The following is a 20,985-nucleotide window of genomic DNA, read 5'->3' as shown; positions in this document are numbered from 1 at the left end:
TACTAATTGCTCCAGTTGTGATCACTGTTCAAGCGTTAATATATATTTTTTAAGATTTTATTTACTTATTTGATAGAGCCAGAAAGCACAAGCCAGGTCAGGGTGAGGGGGAATGGCAGAAGAAGAGGGAGAAGCAAGCTCCCCACAAGCAGGGAGTCTGAAGCAGGACTCGATCCCAGGACGCCAGGACCATGACCTAAGCTGAAGGCAACTTTTAACCAACTAAGCTACCCAGGTGCAACACGTGTTAATATTTTCCTCTGAGAACTGAAGAAGCTGTGAAAGGGAACAGGTGGTACATGAAGCTGGAGAAACAACTGTAGTGCTACTAAATGGTCTCCAAGTTTGGCTCTGTTCCGAAAAGGCCTCTCAGAGGAGAGTGTGGCTTACCCCACAAACTCTTCCCACTGACTAACCACCATGGACTTATTCATGAAAGGCACGTGTGGTGTTTTTCTTAAATAATCCTTGGAGAGGAAACTAAAGACCCTATGTTTTTCCAGGACTCTGGGCTTATATCCCGAGGTTGCCAGATTTGGATATTTCTCTGCTGCTCTCTTGGCCCCCCACTTAATTGGTGAATTTCTAACTCTTGTGCTACTTGGTATGGTCCAAAACCCAAATGTGGTCAACAGCATAGTGGCTCTGCTCTGCATTGCTGGGATACTTGTGGGCTCTGGATTAGTAAGGTAAGATACAACAATTCAGAGGATTTTCATTGATGATTTGTGGTTAATGATCACTCGATAACAAATTAAGAGGAAAGCTATGTGACACGGGCTAAAGATATCACGTTATGGTCTGGGGAGTTTATAGTGCTTGCTTATCATTATTTAGACCTTGATCTATTTACCATTTATTCAGTAAAATGTCTTCACACTGAGAATCAGGAAATGACAATTTAGGTGTGTTATTCATATGATTCACATGTTGTAACAGGAGGAAGAAAACCAATCCATTCTCTGGAAAAACTCACAGCCTCTTACTATAAGCAAACTGCATGCATTTAATTCATTTCCGCCCTGGCACTGTCTCTGTTCTGGTTCTCTATTCCCCTGTTTTCTTTTAGGAAGTAAGAACAGTCAGATAAGAGCTTGCATGATAAAAGATCAAGAAAGTATCAGGACTAGAAGGACACAAATGTTAACAAATGTTAATAGTAATTATCTCTGGGTAATTTAGTTTTTTCTTCATATTTTTGTTTTGTGAATTTCTATAAAAAGCACTTTATAAATAAGCAAGAGAAAAAAATATATATATACACACATATATTTTAAAAAAGCAGGGGAGCCTGGGTGGCTCAGTGGGTTAAGCCTCTGCCTTCAGCTCAGGTCATGATCCCAGGGTCCTGGGATGGAGCCCCACATCGGGCTCCCTGCTCAGTGGGGAGCCTGCTTCTCCCTCTCCTACTGTTCTGCCCGCTTGTGTTCTCTTGCTCTGTCAAATAAATAAATAAAATCTCTAAAAAAAAATTAAAAAGCAGCAGAAAGGATGGAAAATTTTAGAAGGGTGACAGTGGTCCCAGGTGAGTGATGTGAGCGGTGGTTCCCTGAGGAAATGTGAAGGTAGCTGGTTCTTTAATTTAAAAAAGCTCCAGAGCATCTACAGATAAAATTATTATATTTATATATTTAATTATTTCACTCTCGGAACAATTCATGTTTGGGTAAGAAAACTCAGGTTGGACTTGACTTTGCTCCACTCAAGCCACTGTGAAGACTCCCAGGCTGCACGTGGCTCCCTGGAGAGAGGACTGACCCAGGAGTCAGAGACTTCCTCTGCCTTATATCTGCCACATGACCGCGGGCAAGTCCCTTTTCTATCTAAATTAGTTTTCTCATTTATAAAAGGGCGCTCGTGATCTGGTCCCTTCTGCCACAAGGGAAACATGAGAAGCAAATGAGATAATCAGAAGCACTTCATAAGCTGTAGTGAGTTATAGAAAGGTGAAATATCACAAAGCAAAGTGAGCTGGTTTTGATTAATCCAGGAGGACCTTGTTTATGATGCCATTATTGCACTGTATTTGTGTTGCTTAAATGATTGTTAGCCTCGGGGCGCCTGGGTGGCTCAGTGGTTTGGGCTGCTGCCTTTGGCTTGGGTCATGATCTCGGGGTCCTGGGATCGAGCCCCGCATCGGGCTCCCTGCTCCGCAGGAGGCCTGCTTCCCTCTCTCTCTCTCTGCCTGCCTCTCTGCCTACTTGTGATCTCCGTCTTTCAAATAAATAAATAAAATCTTAAAAAAAAAAAATGATTGTTAGCCTCTATAAAAAATGCACAAATCAAATCAAGCCAGCAAGGTACAGATCCAACGTTGGGCAGGATCACCTCTTGAATATTTTTTTTTTCCTACTAAATATTTTATTTATTTATTTGACAGAGAGAGAGAGAGAGATCACAAGTAGGCAGAGAGGCAGGCAGAGAGAGAGGAAGCAGACTCCCCGCCAAGCAGAGAGCCCAGTGCAGGGCTCAATCCCAGGACCCTGAGATCATGACCTGAGCCAAAGGCAGAGGCTTAACCCACTGAGCCACCCAGGCACCCCATCTCTTAAATATTGCAATCATTACTTGTTCCAGTCAGTCTGGCACTATTTTGTGTATTTGGTTTGTAGAAAAAGGAAATTTATTGTTCTGAAAAGGCAGGCAGTGGCCAGCATTACCAAAGTCTCCTGTTTTTTTTTTTTTTTTTTTTTTTTTCAAAACCTCAACATCAGGGCTTCACCTGGGTTCTGCTCCCATCACTGAATTGAAGCTCTGCTCTTCAGGGGCCAGCCCCATTGACCTCCTCATCATAAAGTTCACATTCTTCCCTCAAGTCATTGCCTTTCCTGACTGCGTGCCTGCAACATTTGCATTTTTGGCTGCCTCCTCCTCTAAACACAAACAGAAATAGCTTTGTTCTTTCTACATACAAAATAATGCAGGTTCTTTGGGGGAAAAACTGTACACAATATGGTAGTGTATAAGGAAGAAAGTTAAAGTTACTGAAGTCTCACAACTTAAATTTTGTTGTGTATCTTGCTAGACTCATATAATCTTTAATGAAAATGAGATTGTACTATTGTGAAGGAGTTAAGTGTGCATTTAATGATATAATGTAGACAGTCCCATGTCAATAAATTTAGATCTTTAGTTCATTCCTCTCTGAAATACTCCAAGGATTTCTGTGATTTAGCCTGATTGTCGTCCCGTGTCTTTCATGAACCTGTTTGTGTCCCTTTGCCACCTGCACGAAACCTGCTTGCTGTTCCCTTGGATAGATCAGCTCTCTGAAAGCCTGCCACTTCTGTTGCAGCCTTCCTTTCCAAGGACGGCAGACTCGAGGCCAGCAGCTATGCCTCATTCATCATTATAGTTCTTCTTAGTGGCTGGCCCAAGGCTTTGAACCAAGTAGGTTTGCAGAAAATATCTACTGAATTGAGTGAATGAATGACTACACTCTTCCCCTGGATGGCCCTTGCACTGGAATAGTCCCCAGCTTCTGTTGGGGTTTTTCATTGCTGTCTCGCCACAAATACATGTGAGGCCTTTACCTGTAGTATTCCACCCTGTGGGGTGCACTGCAAGATGAAGGTGTGTGGTTCCTGCTTAAGGGGGTAACCTTCTGGCCAGCTGGGCAGCCACACTCTCATGGGCATCATCCTTTGTCATCTAATCCTTGAGCTGCTGCCGTCACCTGCTCCCTTTTGCTTTCCTGCTTTTCTTTATCTGCCCTTCTAATGATCCCTCTGCTTGCTGGTGCCACACTGATTTTCCTAAAACACTGCTTTTATGGTCTTTCAATATCAACCCACTGCAAGGGTCCAAAACAGCAGGTTCCTGGCTGGCATTCCAAACTCAGCTTCAGGTCCTCTGTTCCAGCCCTTCTGGCCTATTCACTCCTGTATGCAGTCCTTGACATGCCTGTGCTCATACCGTCCTTCCTTCCTAGAATGTCCTTCCCCTTCTTTCCTTCCTACCCGGGTTCCTACCTGTCCTTTCCAGTTAGCAGCCTCTCAATGGGCTGACTGAATTTTGTGCCTTAGAATATTGCCAGTAACTGAAAGTCGTGGGGTTTGGGGGGGTCACCTGGGAATAGGTAAAAACCATAAATACTAAGTACAACAATGTCATGGACATGTGCTGGATTATTATACTTGGTACAAATTGTTTACCACTATGTATTTTTATAGTCTTAAGGATATATATTCTATGTCTCCGATTACACTGTGAGTTCTCTAGGGGTAGGACACTTCTTTTGACTTCCTCAAACACTTAGAACTAGTGCCTCACAAATAGAATTTAATACATATTTGTTGACTGATATAAGTTACATAGTGGACAGAGGAGGCCCTAAGTTCAGCAAAAAGACTGAAGAGGGGACAGAGTTCATTTTTACAATGGACATCTGTCTGCTTGCTCTCTCTAGCCTCTCCCCTTGTATCATAGTTAATTCTCACTTCACATACTAGATCCACCAAATATCTGTTTAATCACAAATACCCTCTAAAGTGATGAGTTATGTGTGTGTTTTATGTTTATATCAATGATGCTTATCAAAAAAAATTAGACACCAATCCATCATCGGGGGAGCGTTAAATTAAGATTTCTACTATAATGGACCACTGAGCTATAATTAAAAGTGATGGAGTGCTATGCTTACTGACTTCGAAGGCTGCCTGACGCATATGTTTAGTTGAAAAAAAGGTTAGAAAAGAGCATGAAGAGTGTGATTCCACTTACGTACAATTTTATAATACATGTTACACATATCACCAAAATATTAACCACAGTTATTTCTGGGCAGTGGTTTATCTTTGTACTTCTCAGAATTGTTTTTCACAGTGAGCACAATTTTCATGAGAGATAAAAACTATCTTCAAAATGGGAAACATAAAATGAGGGCTGAGGGTTGCCTTTCTTTTCATCTAATAGGACTATTATCAGAGCCTACTGAATTTCAGCTTGCTCTCTTTTTTTTCTTCAGAAACACAGAAGAAATGTCCATTCCTTTAAAAATCTTCAGTTATTTTACATTCCAAAAATACTGCTCTGAGATTCTTATAGTCAATGAGTTCTATGGACAGAATTTCACTTGTGGTAAGTACTCTATTTTGGAATATTATTTTTTTTACAAAGTACTCTGAGGAAGTGATTCCTTGGGGGAAATGTATTTTTTAAATACAAGTTATATTTTATAATAGATTTAAAACACTGTTTTGAGTAAAAGGCAAGTTAGTCACCTGTCAAAGGCCATCAGCTTAAGGCCACTCTGATTTTCTCAGAAAACTGTAGACTTGGGGCGCCTGGCTGGTTCAGTTGGAAGAGCATGTGACTCTTGATCTTGGGGTTGAGTTTGAGCTCCACGTTGGGGGTAGAAATTACTTAAATAAAATCTTTGAAGAAAAATGACAGGCCTAAGTACACTGAGGTATACTCTGGGTGGAATCAGGTTTTTTTGTTTGTTTTTAAAGATTTTATTTACTTGAGAGAGAGTCTGTGTGCACGTGAGTGGCAGGGGGGCAGAAGGAGAGAACCTAGAGCAGACTTTGCACTGAGCACAGAGCCCTACACGGTGCTCAATCCCATGATTGTGAGATCAAGACCTCAGCTGAAACCAAGAGTCAGATGCTTAACTGACTGAGCCACCACCCAGGCACCCCTAGAATCAGTTTTTATACCGACTGAACAGAACAGGTTGAAGCAGGTTGCAGTGGCTTCTTGTTCCCTAAAAATGTATGTAGAGTATAGCTGAGTAAAGCCATTTTTGGCAAAAGTCTGTTCCCCTATCCCATTAGAGGCAGTGGGAGCATAACAAGGTCCTTCTGGCCATGAAAATCCCAGGCCACTCCCTGAAGGCAACTAAAGAATTGGCATAATTTAGTAATTGTTTTAAACATTTTTAGGTGGTAACAGCAGTAACCTTAGGATATTCAGTACTAGATGATCATAAGTGATCATGATCTTTATCAGTACTATGGTAATGAGTTTATACCCCAAATGGAAACAAACCCATTTCTATCTTCAAATGAAGCCAGGGCCCAGAACACTCACTATTGCTTCATCTAAAAATGAATTCCAGGGTCTCTTAAATGTCCTATATCGTCCATGATGAAGTGTACTTATTGGGTAGTTGGTAAATACTTGTTGAAGAAAGTACCTGGGGAAGCATCACATCTGACACTGTCCATTTTTTCTCTGCAGGCAGCTCAAATGGTTCTGTGACAAATAATCCAATGTGTGTCTTCACTCAAGGAATTACATTTATTGAGAGAATCTGTCCGGGTGCAACATCCAGATTCACAACAAACTTTCTGGCTCTGTATGCCTTTATCCCAGTTCTTGTCATCCTAGGAATAGTTGTTTTTAAAATAAGGGATCATCTCATTAGCAGATAGTAAAGAACATGGCTGTGAAAATGACCTTAAGACCCAGACGTGCAGGACTACTTTGAATGTCTGAAAAAAGAAAGCCACTTGTTTCTTGATAGTACATCTTAAGTCTTGTAACTTCATCTGTGACTCAGAGATCATGCAGGCTTTGAATGATATTCTGACTTGCAGGGACACATGTTATTTGGAGAGTGAGCTGGTCCAAAAATGTAAATAGTAATAATTCATAAAGTTATGGGAGACTAGTGTGACTGTTTTCTTTGTTTTAGGCACAAAAAAATTTTGCTGTTTTATTTTTTATTTTATTATTTTTTTTAATATTTTATTTATTTATTTGACAGAGAGAGATCACAGGTAAGTAGAGAGGCAGGCAGAGAGAGAGAGAGAGGGAAGCAGGCTCCCCGCGGAGCAGAGAGCCCGATGCGGGACTCGATCCCAGGACCCTGAGATCACAACCTGAGCCGAAGGCAGCAGCTTAACCCACTGAGCCACCCAGGCGCCCCCAAATTTTGCTGTTTTAGATAGCAAAATAAGTCAGTTAAAAAATTATGCTTACAGGGCACCTGATTGGCTCTGTCAGTGGAGCATGTGACTCTTGATCTCAGGGTTGTGAGTTTGAACCCCATATTAGGTGTAGAGACTACTTAAAGATAAAATTTTTAAAATTATGCTTCTATTTGATAAAAGGCTTAATAAGAAGACATTTGAGTGGTTACTGACTGTAAGTAACAAAAAAGAGTTGTGGGTTTGAGTGAAACAAAACATCCTGCAAAATTGGGCGGTTGATGGCAATGCTTTCATTATCACTGAAAAGCCCATATTTATGTGTGCACGTCCACATGAGGGTCTGAGTTACCCAGTCACACTGAAAGGATGTTGACAGATGCTGGATGAAGACGACCCCTGACACAGAGCACCTGGTGATTTTTTGGGAGATAAAGTGAAAACCTGTGGGAATGGGCTGAGCAGAGATCACAGCATACAAGACAGACCTCAGGTAATGTCTTTAAAGATTAGTTTACTGGGGCGCCTGGGTGGCTCAGTGGGTTAAGCCGCTGCCTTCGGCTCAGGTCATGATCTCAGGGTCCTGGGATTGAGCCCCACATCAGGCTCTCTGCTCAGCAGGGAGCCTGCTTCCTCCTCTCTCTCTGCCTGCCTCTCTGCCTACTTGTGATCTCTCTCTGTCAAATAAATAAATAAAATCTTTAAAAAGAAAAAAAAAGATTAGTTTACTATTTTTCCACTTTTCACGTAGTTTCCTTATAAAATCAAAAGTGAATGTTACTAGCTAAAGTGTATGCACTGAGAAGTGACATCCTTAAGGCTAGATAGGAGGCGTTATTTAAGTCCATACAAAAAAGCTGTTCAACTGACATGGTATTTACACTAAGAAAAACCAAGTTACACACACAAAACTCGGGATCTTGAATCATAAAGAGAAATAATGCTGATAAATAGAGATACCTGTATTACATATTTTTAGGGATGAAATGATGTATATAGGTGATTAAAAATGGGTTCTATACTAAATGACTGATTATCTTTCTGATTGATCTTCAGGTAATTCATGTACAAGTCTGAAAAGACCCTGTCTCCTTGTTACCATGGTAATGCTGAGGGAGAACATCTTAGTACATGAACTTGTTCAGTTGCTGTGACCTAACTTGTAAAGAATGATAAATTATAGCATTTGAAATGTCTCATATTATAGCAGAAAAGATCATTTCATTAAGGAAACCATGTTAAAATTCTATTTCTTAGAACTGTATTTAAGGATCTGCAGGCATTGGCAAGTTACCAGAATAGTATTGTCAATTTTTATAAAAGGTCTCTGACACTGATGATTATGGTATAATAGTTACATAATGCCTTACAGATTATATATGTCACATCAGTTATAGACAATTCTGCAGATGATAATCTCTTAAAGTAGTTCAAAGAGAGTCCCACAGGAACCTCTTTTGAAATTGCTGATTTCAACTTACTAAAAATATGGGTGTGCACTGTAAGTGGAAACATTTCTACTATTCATATGCAGATGAATTTCATTCTAGCTCAGAAACATTTGGAAAATTGACATAGCATGTGACTTCAAGCTATTAAATGTTAACTGATACCATCTTAGAAAAACACAATGACTTTCAACATGTGACAGTCTGTGTCTCAAGTAAAAATGGACAGTGATATGTAAGACAATCAAATTATATAATAGAAATTTCTATTACTGTTGTGGAACAGGCTGTTTCTTCCCAAGTCAGTAGATGTTTCTGAGATTATTGTTCACTATTAATTTAAAGGGAGCTCTTTCTCCATAGCACTTGGGCAGGGTGCCTGCACCTAAGACTGAGGATCTTTGGAAACATGCTGAAACTCCTGTTGTCAAGAGTGCTGGAATCACATGGACTGCAAGTAGTTTATGAAGTCTTTTTTTTTTTTTTTTTTAAAGATTTTATTTATGTGACAGAGGGAAAGAGAGATCACAGGTAGGCAAAGAGGCAGGCAGAGAGAAAGGGGGAAGCAGGATCCCTGCTGAGCAGGAAGCCTGATGTGGGCTCGATCCTAGGACCCTGAGATCATGACCTGAGCCAAAGGCAGAGGCCTGACCCACTGAGCACCCAGGCATCCTGAAGTCTTTTTTTAAAAATGAGGAACATTAAAAAAAAAAAAAAAGATTTTATTAATTTGATAGAGCACAAGCACTGGGAGCAGCAGGTAGAGGAGAGGGAGAAGCAGGCTTCCTGCTGAGCAGAGGGCCTGGTGTGGGCCTGGATCCCCGGACACTAGGATCATGACCTGAGCTGAAGGCAGATGCTTAACTGACTGAGCTACCCAGGTGCCCCAAGTTGTTTATGAAGTCTTATTTCACTGCAGTGATCAGGTAGTTTGTTCTCCACTCAGATACCACTCAACGGTTTTGGTGTTCTGGGTTTACTAAATGTGCTTATTTGAAGCTGGGTGTATAGTGTATTAGAATGAGCATATTTTGTAATGGAAATGGAAGAACACAAGTAAATTACTTTCTTGGTCAATGACAATAATTATGCTTATTCCAGATTGAATTTGGCTAGCAGGTACACAAACTCATAAGATCAAGAAGGCTTCTTAATTAAAAGCTATTTCCCTTTGGAAATGATCTTTCATTATTACCAATTCATGAAGTTTGGGCCTGCTTATTGATAGATTATATCCTTAAATTTACCTGTTCTTCAAAAAGTTACGCTGGGCACCTGGGTGGCTCAGTCGCTAAGCATCTGCCTTTGGCACAGGTCTTGATCTCAGGGTCCTGGGATCAAGACCTGCATCAGGGCCCTGCTCAGTGGGGAGTCTGCTTCTCCTTTTACCCCTCGCCCCTCCCACCCTCACGTTCTCTCTAAGATTTTTATTTATTTATTTGACAGAGATCACAAGTAGGCAGAGGTGCAGGCGGGGCAGAGGGGGAGCAGGCTCCCTGCTGAGCAGAGAGCCTGATTTGGGGCTCGACCCCAGGACCCTGGGATCATGACCTGAGCCGAAGGCAGAGGCTTTAACCCACTGAGCCACCCAGGCACCCCTAAATAAATAAAATCTTTAAAAAAAAGTTATGCTCAAATTAATTATGTCACAATCATCAGAGGTGCTAATTAAAAATGCAGATTACTGTGGGCCTGATTCAGGATCTCTGGGTGTGGGGACTCAAGAATGTGCGTTTTACTTTATTTTAAAAAATATTTTATTTATTTATTTGACAAGGCAGCAAGGGAAGGAATACAAGCAGGGGGAGTGGGAAAGGGAAAACCTGGCTTCTTGCAGAGCAGGGAGCTTGATGTGGGGCTCAAACCCAGGACTCTGGGATCATGACCTGAGCTGAAGGCAGACACTTAATGAGTGAGCCACCCACAAGCCCCAGGAAAGTGCATTTTATGAAACTGATGCACTGCCTGCCATGGAAGGAGGCACCTAGGAATGTGCATTTTTAAAAAAGATTTTATTTATTTATTTGACAGAGATCACAAGTAGGCAGAGAGGCAGGCAGAGAGAGAGGGAAGCAGAGTTCCTGCTGAGCAGAGAGCCCGATGTGGGGCTTGATCCCGGGACCCTGAGACCAGGACCTCAGCTGAAGGCAGAGGCTTAACCCACTGAGCCACCCAGGTGCCCCTAGAGAGCTATTTTAAAAGTGAATGCTTTTAAGTGAATATTCATTTAATCCTCTTGTTTTTTTGTTTTTAAAGATTTTATTTATTTATTTGACAGACAGAGATCACAGGTAGGCAGAGAGGCAGACAGAGAGGGGGAAGCAGGCTCCCCGCCGAGGAAAGAGCCCAATGTAGGGCTCGATCCGAGGACCTTGAGATCTGAGATCATGACCTGACCTGAGCCAAAGGCAGAGGCTTTAACACACTGAGCCACCCAGGTACCCCAGGAATATGCATTTTAAATGGGTTCTTGAGGTGCCTGTTGTGCCTGTGTTTTAGAGTCAAATAATGGTACTTGGGCAAGTGACCCACCCAAGAGCTCCTTCGAGAAGGAATCTAATATAAATGCTTAAACTCCACTGGTAACTGTTACTAAAGGCTCTTGCTTTCATAATCCTGAAATGATATAAGCAGAAACTTACAAATGCTGAACTGAGTATATACTAGTTAAACATATTAGAGAAAGAAGATTTTTATTTAAAAAAAAAATATTGCATGTAATTACACTTTTTCCCCTTGTAAAAGACTTAAAAGTATCCAGAGTGTTGCACTAATACAAGAAAAGCCACTTTTCCTTTAACAAATTACACGGCGTCCTTCACTTATTACCATTATAGCTAATTAATAAAATAAACTTACTTTTGGTGGGGGGGGGGAGAAGAAATAAATACAGTATAGTTGAATGAGGTTCAAGAATCAAGCTCAATTTGTTTCCAAGACTTGGAAGAACTTCTTTTGTATTGTTCCAGTTCCTAAAACAAAAATACATGTTACTTAAGAAAAAAACTTTAAAATTTAAACTAGGCACCTTAAAATGGTCTAAGCATTTATGGGGTATGACAGTACATCCTTTATGGTATTACCATCCTCAAAATTTCTAGACAATTATTCTGTAAATTTTTAAAATTGATTTATTTTCTAGAAATGTAGAGTCTTCAGAGTTTCTGTGTAGCCTAAGTAACACTTAGGCACTTATTAAAGATGAAATTATATACTACATATATGTACAGATTCTTTCTATTCTTAAATGCATTTGTCATACTTTATTTAAAAGTGATATTATTTTTTTTTAAAGATTTTATTTATTTATTTGAAGATAGAGATTACAAGTAGGCAGAGAGGCAGGCAGAGACAGGAAGGGAAGCAGGCTCCCTGCTGAGCAGAGAGCCCGATGTGGGGCTCGATCCCAGGACCCTGAGACCATGACCTGAGCCAAAGGCAGAGGCTTTAACCCACTGAGCCACCCAGGTGCCCCAAGTGATATTATTTTTGTTTCCTATTCAGCTCTTGCCAAAACTAGGTTGAAGTTGTCAAATTATCAATATTTAAAATGTATATATTCTTTTGACCCAGTGATTATGCCTTTCAAAATGTGTCTCATAGAATAATAGAGAAGAGTGCAAGGATATAAATAGGATATTCACTGTGTATACTGGGGCAGGATGAGAAACAACTTTGCTATCTCCTAGTAAGGACGTTATTAAAGACATCAATGCCCAGGGGCAGCCAGCAAAAACAGCAGTCTTCTGTGCCACATGAAAGAAACAAATGGGTGGAGAGAGGACAGGATACCTTCACTTTCTACTTCATATACTTGTGTATCTTTTGAGGGTTTTTTTTTTTTTTTTTTTTTTTTGTAATGAGCATATGTTACTTTTACAATTCATAAGATAAATTCTAGTATGGGTGGAAACCCTGCATGAAGTGACTCATATGTAAAGGGATTATCACAGGGGATTGCCTCTTGGCTTCTTACATGTTGTTCAGTGTCACAGTAATTGTACAAAGTATATTATTTCAGATAAGCTGAAAGTGGTTACTCTGCAAGATAAGGCAATCACTGTTCTCTGGCTAACATAATTGAAGTTCATAGTTGTTATGAAAAGAAAATTGCATTCTCATTTTCAGAAAAATTGTGGATTGTCTCTTTTATACCTGTATTCAAGTTACTTAAGTTTAAATGTTAAAAGTTTTAAAACTGAAGACAGACTTTGGAAGTTTTTGTATAGTAACTCCAAAGTAGTCTTTGCAGCTCGGTTTTTTTTTTTAAGTGATGTTAATTCAGTTCACCTGTCATCTCCCACAAAGGGTTTCAAATACTGTTAACTCCTAAGGAATAAACAGTAATCATTTATCTTGCTTTTAATTGGAAGCACTGTATTATTTTTATCAATGATAAGGGTGAGGACATTGCTTTGAGATTCTTTGCTAAAGATATCTGTCTCCCTTCTGCAGAGAGCAAACCGAGAGAACAGGGCTGGTCACACAGGTCATATCACAAAGAATGACTGGTGTGATAAAGAACTCACGATGACCACTAGACCTTCAATACGCCTGTCATGGGAAGTCAAAATAATATGATTTAATTCTCTAAAGGAAGAGTAGGTAAGAGGATTTTCTTTATACTGCAATTCTTCATTGTTGTTTTAGAGAGCTATTTTATTTTTTAAAGATTTTATTTATTTGACAGAGATCACAAGTAGGCAGAGAGGCAGGCAGAGAGAGGGAGGAAGCAGGCTCCCTGCTGAGCAGAGAGCCCAATATGGGGCTTGATCCCAGGACCCTGAGACCAGGACCTGAGCTGAAGGCAGAGGCTTAACCCACTGAGAAAGTGAATGCAAACTAAGGTTTCTACCTTGCCTCTTAAGAATTTCTGAAGTTTTCAACCATAAGTGGACCACAGTCTTAAAATGCTTGAAATAGCATTTTCAATAAAGGACAGTAAGAACATTTTTCCCTAAACATGTAAATCAGTGTGTTTTATGAATTTAAATTATTAGGCTTAGGGATTAAAGACAAGTTGATTTTTTTTTTTTAAGATTTTTTATTTATTTATTTGACAGAGAGAGATCACAAGCAGGCAGAGAGAGAGGAGGAAGCAGGCTCTCTGCTGAGCAGAGAGCCCGATGCGGGCCTCGATCCCAGGACCCTGAGATCATGACCTGAGCCGAAGGCAGCGGCTTAACCCACTGAGCCACCCAGGCGCCCGACAAGTTGATTTTTTAAAACGGATTCAAAATAGATGTATGTGGCTGGCCAAGACGACCTTAAAAATATTGTTCAACCAAACTTTTTTTTTTTTGCTTTCTTTGGCAATAAAAATATAGAAAAGAGGTAGAAGTATTCAACAAATACTTTCTAAACATATGCCCCCTTAAAATCAGGAATGCTTTAAAACTAGAGGATTTCTTAAATTATGGAAGCAATCTAAGTGTCCATCGATAGATGAAGGGAAAAAGAAGATGTGTACATACACAATGGAATATTAGCCACAATAGCAAGATCTTGCCATTTGCAACAACATGGATGGATCTACAGGGTATTATGCTAAGTGAAATAAGTCAGAGACAATTACCATATGATTTCACTCATATGTGGGATTTAAGAAACAAATGAGCAGAGGAAAAAGAAACAAAAACCAGACTCAGCTTTAGAGAACAAACCCATAGTCATCAGAGCGGAGGTGGGTGGGAGCAGGTGATGGGGATTGAGTACACTTATGATGAGCACTAAGTAATGTATAGAACTGGTAAATTACTATTTTGTACACCTGAAACTAATAGAACACTATTAACTACATTGGAATTTTTTTAAAAAGGAAACATTAAAACTAGAGGGCTTTTAAAAATTAGCAAAACCTGAGGAAGTATCTTTTTAATTTAAACTCAGTTAATTAACATACAATGTATTACTCATTTCAGGGATGCAGGTCTGTGATTCATCAGTCTTATATAATACCCAATGCTCTCTACAACACATACCTTCCCTAATGCCCATCACCCCAGTTAACCCCGTCCCTCTACCCCTCTCCCCTCCAGGAAACTCAGTTTCCTATGATTTAAGAGTCTCTTATAGTTTGTCTCCTTCTCTGGTTTTGCCTTGTTACATTATTTCCTCTCTTCCTCTATGATCCTCTGCCTTGTTTCTTAAATTCCACATATCAGTGAGATCATATGATAATTATCTTTCTCTGATTGAGTTATTTCATTTAGCAGAATACCCTCTAGTTCCATCCACATCATTGCAAATGGCAAATTTTCATTTTTTTTGGATGGTTGTGTAATATTCCATTGTATATATACACCACATCTTTATCCATTCATCTATCAATGGACATCTCGGCTCTTTCCATAGTTTGGCTATTGTGGACATTGGTACCATAAACATTAGGGTGCAGGTGCCCCTTCAGATCACTACATTTGTATCTTTGGGGTAAATAACCCAGTAGTGCGATTGCTAGGTGATACAGTAGCTCTATTTTCAACTTTTTGAGGAACCTCCATTCAGTTTTCCAGAGTGGCTGCACCAGCTTGCCTTCCCACCAACAGTTGTAGGAGGGTTCCCTTTTCTCTGCATCCTTGCCAACTTCTGTTGTTTCCCGACTTGTTAATTTTAGTCATTCTGACTGGTGTGGGGTAGTATCTCATTGTGGTTTTGATTTGTATTTCGCTGATGCTGAGTGAAGCTGAGGATTTTTTCATGTCTTTGTTGGCCATTTGGAGGTCTTTGGAGAAATGTCTGTTTATGGCTTCTGTCCATTTCTTGATTGGGTTATTTGCTCTTTGGGTGTTTGGGATTTTGGATACTAGCCCTTTATCTGATACATCATTGGCAAATATCTTCTCCCAGTCTTTCAACTGTCTTTTGGTTTTGATGACCTTCCTTTGCTGTACAAAACTTTTTATCCTGATGAAGTCTCAGTATTCATTTTTGCCTTTGTTTCCCTTGCCTTTGGAGAAGTGTCTAGAAAGAAGCTGTTGCAGCCAAGGTTGAAGAGGTTGCTGCCTGTGTTCTCCTCTAGGATTTTGATGGATTCCTGTCTCGTATTTAGGTCTTTCATCCATTTTGGTCTATTTTTGTGTGTGGTGTAAGGAAATGGTCCAGTTTCATTCTTTTGCATGTAGCTGTCCAATTTTCCCAACACCATTTGTTGAAGAGACATTTTTCCGTTGGATATTCCTTCCTGCTTTGTCAAAGATTAGTTGACCATAGAGTTGAGGGTCATTTCTGGGCTCTCTATTCTGTTCTATTGATCTGTGTGTCTGTTTTTGTGCCAGTATCATACTATCTTGATGGTTACAGCTTTGTAATGGAGCCTGAAGTCTGGAATGGTGATGCCACCAGTTTTTGCTTTTCTTTTTCAACATTCCTTGGGCTATTTGGGTCTTTTCTAGTTCTGTACAAATTTTAGGATTATTTGTTCCAGTTCTGTGAAAAAAGTTGATGGTATTTTGATAGGGATTGCACTAAATGTGCAGATTGCTCTAGGTAGCATAGACCTTTTCACAATATTTGAATTGTGAAAAGTTCCATGAGCATGGAACTTTTTTCCATTTCTTTGTGTCTTCCTCAATTTCTTTCATGAGTATTCTATAGTTTCTTGAATAGATCCTTTGCCTCTTTGGTTAGGTTTATTCCTAGGTATCCTAATGGTTTTGGGTGTGATTATATATGGGAGCAAGTCCTTTATTTCTCTTTCTTCTGTCTCATTGTCGGTGTATAGACCCAACTGATTTCCGTGCATTGATTTTATATCCTGCTAGATTTTATATCTAGCAATTTTGGGGTGGAGTCTTTTGGGATTAGAGCAGAAATCAATGAAATAGAAACCAAAACAGTGGAACATATCAAAGAAACTAAGAGCTGGTTTTCTGAAAGAATTAATAAGACTGATAAAACCCTGGCCAGACTTATCAAAAAGAGAAAGGACCCCAAAAAAATCATGAATGAAAGGAGAGATCACAACCAACACCAAAGAAATACAAAAATTATAAGAACATTTTATGAGCAACTATATGCCAACAAATTATGCAATCTGGAAGAAATGGGTGCATTCCCAGAGATATATAAACTACCAAAACTGAACCAGGAAGAAAGAGAAAATGTGAACAGACCCATGATCAGCAAGGAAACTGAAGTGGTAATCAAAAAATCTCCTCTAACAAGAGCCCAGGGCCATGTGACTTCCCAGGAGAATTCTACCAAAGATTTATTATTATTTTTTAAGATTTTATTTATTTATTTGACAGAAATCATAAGTAGACAGAAAGGCAGGCAGAGAGAGGGAAGCAGGCCCCCTGCTGATTAGAGAGCCTGATGCGGGAATCGATCCCAACATTTAAAAAAGAATTCATACCTCTTCTTCTGAAGCTGTTGCAAAAAACTGAAATGGAAGGAAAACTTCCAAACTCTGTGAGGCCAGCATAACCTTGATCTCAAACCAAAGACCTCGTCAATAAAGAGATTTACAGACCAATATCCCTGATGAACATGGATGCCAAAATTCTCACCAAAATACCAGCCAATAGGATCCAATAGTACATTAAAAGGATTATTCACCACGACCAAGTGGGATTTTTCCTGAACATCTGCAAACCAATTAATGTGACACAATACATTAATTAAAAATAAAAGGACAAGAACTATATGATCCTCTCAAGAAATGCATAAAAAGCATGCAACAAAGTACAGCATCCTTTCTTGATTAAAACTCTTCACAGTGTAGGGATAGAGGGCACATACCTCAACATCATAAAAGCCATCTATGACAAGCCCAGTGGCTATCCTTCTCAATGGGGAAAAACAGAGCTTTTCTCCTAAGATCAGGAATATGTAAGGGATGTCCACTCTCACAACTGCTGTTCAACATAGTCCTAGAAGTCCTAGCCTCAGCAGTCAGACAACAAAAAGAAAAGGCATCTGAATTGGCAAAGAAGTAGTCAAACTCTCCCTCTTTGCAGATGACAAGTGACTATGAGGTAATATTTTCTGGTGTCCATGTGAAGCATGGCTAAACAAAGAACTGAGCAGAGAAAAGAGAGCTAATTAAGCAAAGACAGTCTTCAGGAAAGGTGAAAGGGGCCTTAAAGCTAATCCTCAAACCTGTGAGGACTGATTTCAGTCCCTGTGAGGATCTACATGCAGCTGTGGAGATGGAGTAAGGAGGAGTCTGGAGAAGTATCATAAATGACACATTTTACTACCAAGGACTTGTAATGGGTATTACAGAATTTGGGGGGGCTTGGTGCTTCCATGCCACCAGGAGGATTACTGAATTGAGATGTGGTTCAAACGCAGTTCTTCTGAGGCCCGGGGATGAATACATCCTTCTTGCCTAATGACTTTATATGACCTGAGCCTTTTCAGTGGCTCCAGAGTTGAAGGAACTGAATGCAACTCATGAGCGAGCCTCTTCATCTTAGAAGTGACATGCTCTGATTTCACTGCCAAAGATTAAGTCCCCAAACTTTTTGTTTTTTTTTCCTGATGCTTATTTAAGCCACTAATAATGGGGCTTGTGGACGGGGAGGGAATCGAGAGGAGGGATCACATGTGGTCTCCGATGGACTCAGGGCCAGCCCTCCACTCATATGCAACTGTCCTCCCAAGTAGCACCAAAATCAGAAGTATCTGGGTTAAAGGTATGCAGACAAATGGCACACAGTATGAGCTTCTCTAAGCATTTACAGATGGTTTTTAAGTAAGGGCAGACTTTCATGTAATTATGGAGAACCCTGAGTGAGACATTTCTTTTAAATGAGTATTATTGTTCCAAATGGCAAATGAAATCAAATCTAAAGATCAAAATGCTGCTTTCACTGAAAAATATTATGTGGCAATAATGATATTAGAAGATCAAAAAGAGGGGCATCTAGGTGGCTCTGTTCATTAAGCTGCTGTCCTCAGCTCAGGTCATGATCCCTGGACCCCAGCCCTGTGTCGGGCTCCCTGCTCAGTGGGGAGTCTCTTTCTCCCTCTTCCTCTACCCCTGCTCATGCTGTCTCTCAGATAAAGAAATAAATAATCTAAAAAATAAAAAAGACAAAAAAAACAGGCAATGTGAAGAGCTACAGACAGCTGGCTAGAATTTCACGGAACACAGATGAATTCTTGCATAAGCTGTGTTAATAGTTTACAGTGAAGAATGATAGGTATCTCGGGGTCGCTTTCCAGTTTCAATCCAAATTCCTATTTTTAGGTTAAAATTCCTAGTTTTAGGTTATGGAATATGGATTTGAATGTGTAAAATCATGATGCTGAAAAACACCCTAGCCCCTTCATAATACCTGTATGTACTAATAAAAGGGGTCACTATGCAATATAAACAGATATTCTTATCAACAATGGCAGGTAGTCATTGACTCCTCGGTAAATATTAATTCAGGGATGGCTTCCAGCTAATCCTTAGCTAAGCTGCACACATAATAAAGGTCATGTGAGGCCATATGACTGTTCTGACAACATGCCTCTCACTTTGCGACAGCAACAGAACCCTTTAAATATTCATGACATAGTTTTCAAAAGTCTTCTGGCCTATGTTTAAATAGGATGTTTTGTTTTCTTATTCTAGGGTCCCTGAAGGTGAGAAATTAGTGCTGAGAAAAATACCCTAGTCACTGCTCCTGTGGATGGCTGTGTTCAGGTTACCCTTACAACAATGTGACGGCCCAAGTGCCAGAGCTCTACAAATCCCACCGGAGGGGCTGTCAGGGCATTCAGTTTATAATGCTTGCTGATATAAAATTTGGGTTCTGCACAGTGTCTCATTTCAAAGATCTGAGAAAATTTTAAGTTTCAGGTCATGATGAATTTACCAGCTCTTGCATTCTTATATCAGACTTTTGTATCACAAATGGCACTAGCTGGACATCTGTGGAACACAGTCCATTTTTAACCACTTTCCTAAGAGATCCTGTGTTTGCATCCTTTCATACTGGGTAGTCCTGTATTTTTCTGGTACAAGAAAAGTTTATCTGAATTTTCTAAATAAATCCACAAACAAAAGAATATTGTGACATTCTCTCCCCAGCAAAGTAAGAATCACTATCCATCTTCAACATAAACTGGAAAACCCAAAAAGGATACGTGAACATTATGTCATCTCTGGGTGATGGAATGGTTTAAATTCCTTCTTTTTTTTTTTTAATCTTTTATTTATTTATTTGATAGACAGAGATCACTAGTAGGCAGAGAGTCAGGCAGAGAGAGGAGGAAGCAGGCTCCCTGCTGAGCAGGGAGCCCGATGTGGGACTCGATCCCAGGACCCTGAGATCATGACCTGAGCTGAAGGCAGAGGCTTAACCCACTAAGCCACCCAGGTGCCCTAAATTCCTTCTTTATGCACATCAGAATTTCTTTTATATAGTGACGATGTACAATTTCAATTATATATATTTTTAAGATTTTATTTTTAAGTACTCTCTACACCAACCATGGAGCTCGAACTCATGATCCCAAACATCAAGAGTTGCACAATCTAACAACCGAGCCAGCCAGGCACCCCTTTGATAATATTTAAAGTAAAAAAAGAAAAAGAAAATAAATTGAGAAAAATCTATGAAATTCTAGAGATATTTTGTGATAAAACTCGAGATAAAATAAATGATAAAGATACTACCTGATCCTTCTGAATTCTCATTTCATCAACTTCACTTTCAGCATACTGAGGGTCTCTTGCAGGGTCCTTGATATCTTTTAGTGTGTTGATACTCTGAAATTACACTTCAAGTCATTTATGCCCACACCCCCAAACCGTCCATGACTACCATCTGCCTCAGCCAGACTGTCTATGGTCTTTTGAGGTTTTATCATCACCACTGTGGCCCATTTCAGATGCCACCAGGCCCTCTCCCACCCTCTCCTTCCAGTTGCTGTCTCTCCCTTCTCCGGCACCCTGGGAGCTGAATTTGAAAGTGGAGCAAGAGCTGTGTCTTGCTCATCTTTTAAAACCCACAGTGCCTCATGTATAATAGTTTTTTGGCACATATTTAATTGATTTTTGAGCATGCAAGAGTAGAAAACAAAGTAATTATAATAGGCTCACTGGAACATTTTCTAATAAATTGAATAATGCAAAAAAATTCTTGCTTTAAAAGAATTAGAAATCTTTACCTTTGGTGGAAAGACCCTTTCATACACTTTCTTCCACAAATCCATTGGTGAATGGGCATGAAGTTTTCCAATATCATTATCAGGAACAGGAGGAGATCCTAAAATTGGAAATTGTACACAAAATGACTACACTGATTAAAACCTGACAATCAATAAAGCAGGACACTCAGAAAAATACAAATCCAAGATCACTCATTCCCCTTTTCCCTAATACAGCCACTCTTAACATTTACACCAACCCAGTGTAGCAAGGCCACAGATTATCTAGTACTAGAGGAAGAAGAGACAGAGTAAAGAGTTGGGATTCTCTTTCCCCATACTTATGTTGCCATCTGGTGAACTACTAAGTTTGATATTCTCATGTGTTTGTGAATTTGTAAGGAAACACTCTTATGTGCTACTCATTAGAGTACAAATTGGGACAACTAATTTAGAAGCTAATTTGGCACTACTAACTGACATACAAATATGGAAAAAGGTTATACGCTATTACCCAGAAACCCCCATTTTTGGTGTATAATCCAGAAACACCTGCACACAGATATTAATGA

At 39.8% G+C, this 20,985-nt stretch overlaps 2 protein-coding genes across 14 annotated transcripts in view; one reads left to right on the top strand and one right to left on the bottom strand.

Annotated features, from left to right (window-relative positions):
* ABCG5 (ATP binding cassette subfamily G member 5) overlaps positions 1 to 19,927 on the top strand; it is a 41,350-nt gene extending 21,423 nt beyond the window's left edge. For 2 of the 4 annotated variants that reach the window (XR_014315992.1, XR_014315993.1), the window contains 4 exons: positions 504 to 689; positions 4,967 to 5,079; positions 6,184 to 7,368; positions 12,779 to 13,241. Coding sequence is in view for 1 of the 4 variants with exons in the window: in XM_082746948.1 (XP_082603074.1) it covers positions 504 to 689; positions 4,967 to 5,079; positions 6,184 to 6,377 (493 nt within the window). In the remaining 3 variants the exon portion in view is untranslated. Of the gene's footprint in view, positions 1 to 503; positions 690 to 4,966; positions 5,080 to 6,183; positions 7,532 to 12,778; positions 13,242 to 18,893 lie in introns of those variants that run through there. The other 2 variants (XR_014315991.1, XM_082746948.1) reach the window with 2 other exon arrangements.
* DYNC2LI1 (dynein cytoplasmic 2 light intermediate chain 1) overlaps positions 1 to 20,985 on the bottom strand; it is a 68,322-nt gene that overhangs the window by 14,319 nt on the left and 33,018 nt on the right. For 4 of the 10 annotated variants that reach the window (XR_014315994.1, XR_014315995.1, XR_014315996.1 and 1 more), the window contains exons 11-13: positions 20,435 to 20,532; positions 19,941 to 20,033; positions 11,183 to 11,295 (exon numbers count right to left, since the gene is read on the bottom strand). Coding sequence is in view for 5 of the 10 variants with exons in the window: in XM_082746958.1 (XP_082603084.1) it covers positions 11,233 to 11,295; positions 19,941 to 20,033; positions 20,435 to 20,532 (254 nt within the window). In the remaining 5 variants the exon portion in view is untranslated. Of the gene's footprint in view, positions 1 to 9,735; positions 10,215 to 10,999; positions 11,296 to 19,940; positions 20,034 to 20,434; positions 20,533 to 20,985 lie in introns of those variants that run through there. The other 6 variants (XM_082746960.1, XM_082746957.1, XM_082746959.1 and 3 more) reach the window with 3 other exon arrangements.

This window comes from Mustela nivalis, assembly GCF_964662115.1.
Source record: "Mustela nivalis genome assembly, chromosome: 8".
Lineage (NCBI taxonomy): Eukaryota > Metazoa > Chordata > Mammalia > Carnivora > Mustelidae > Mustela > Mustela nivalis.
This window is presented reverse-complemented; position numbering and strand designations above follow the sequence as displayed.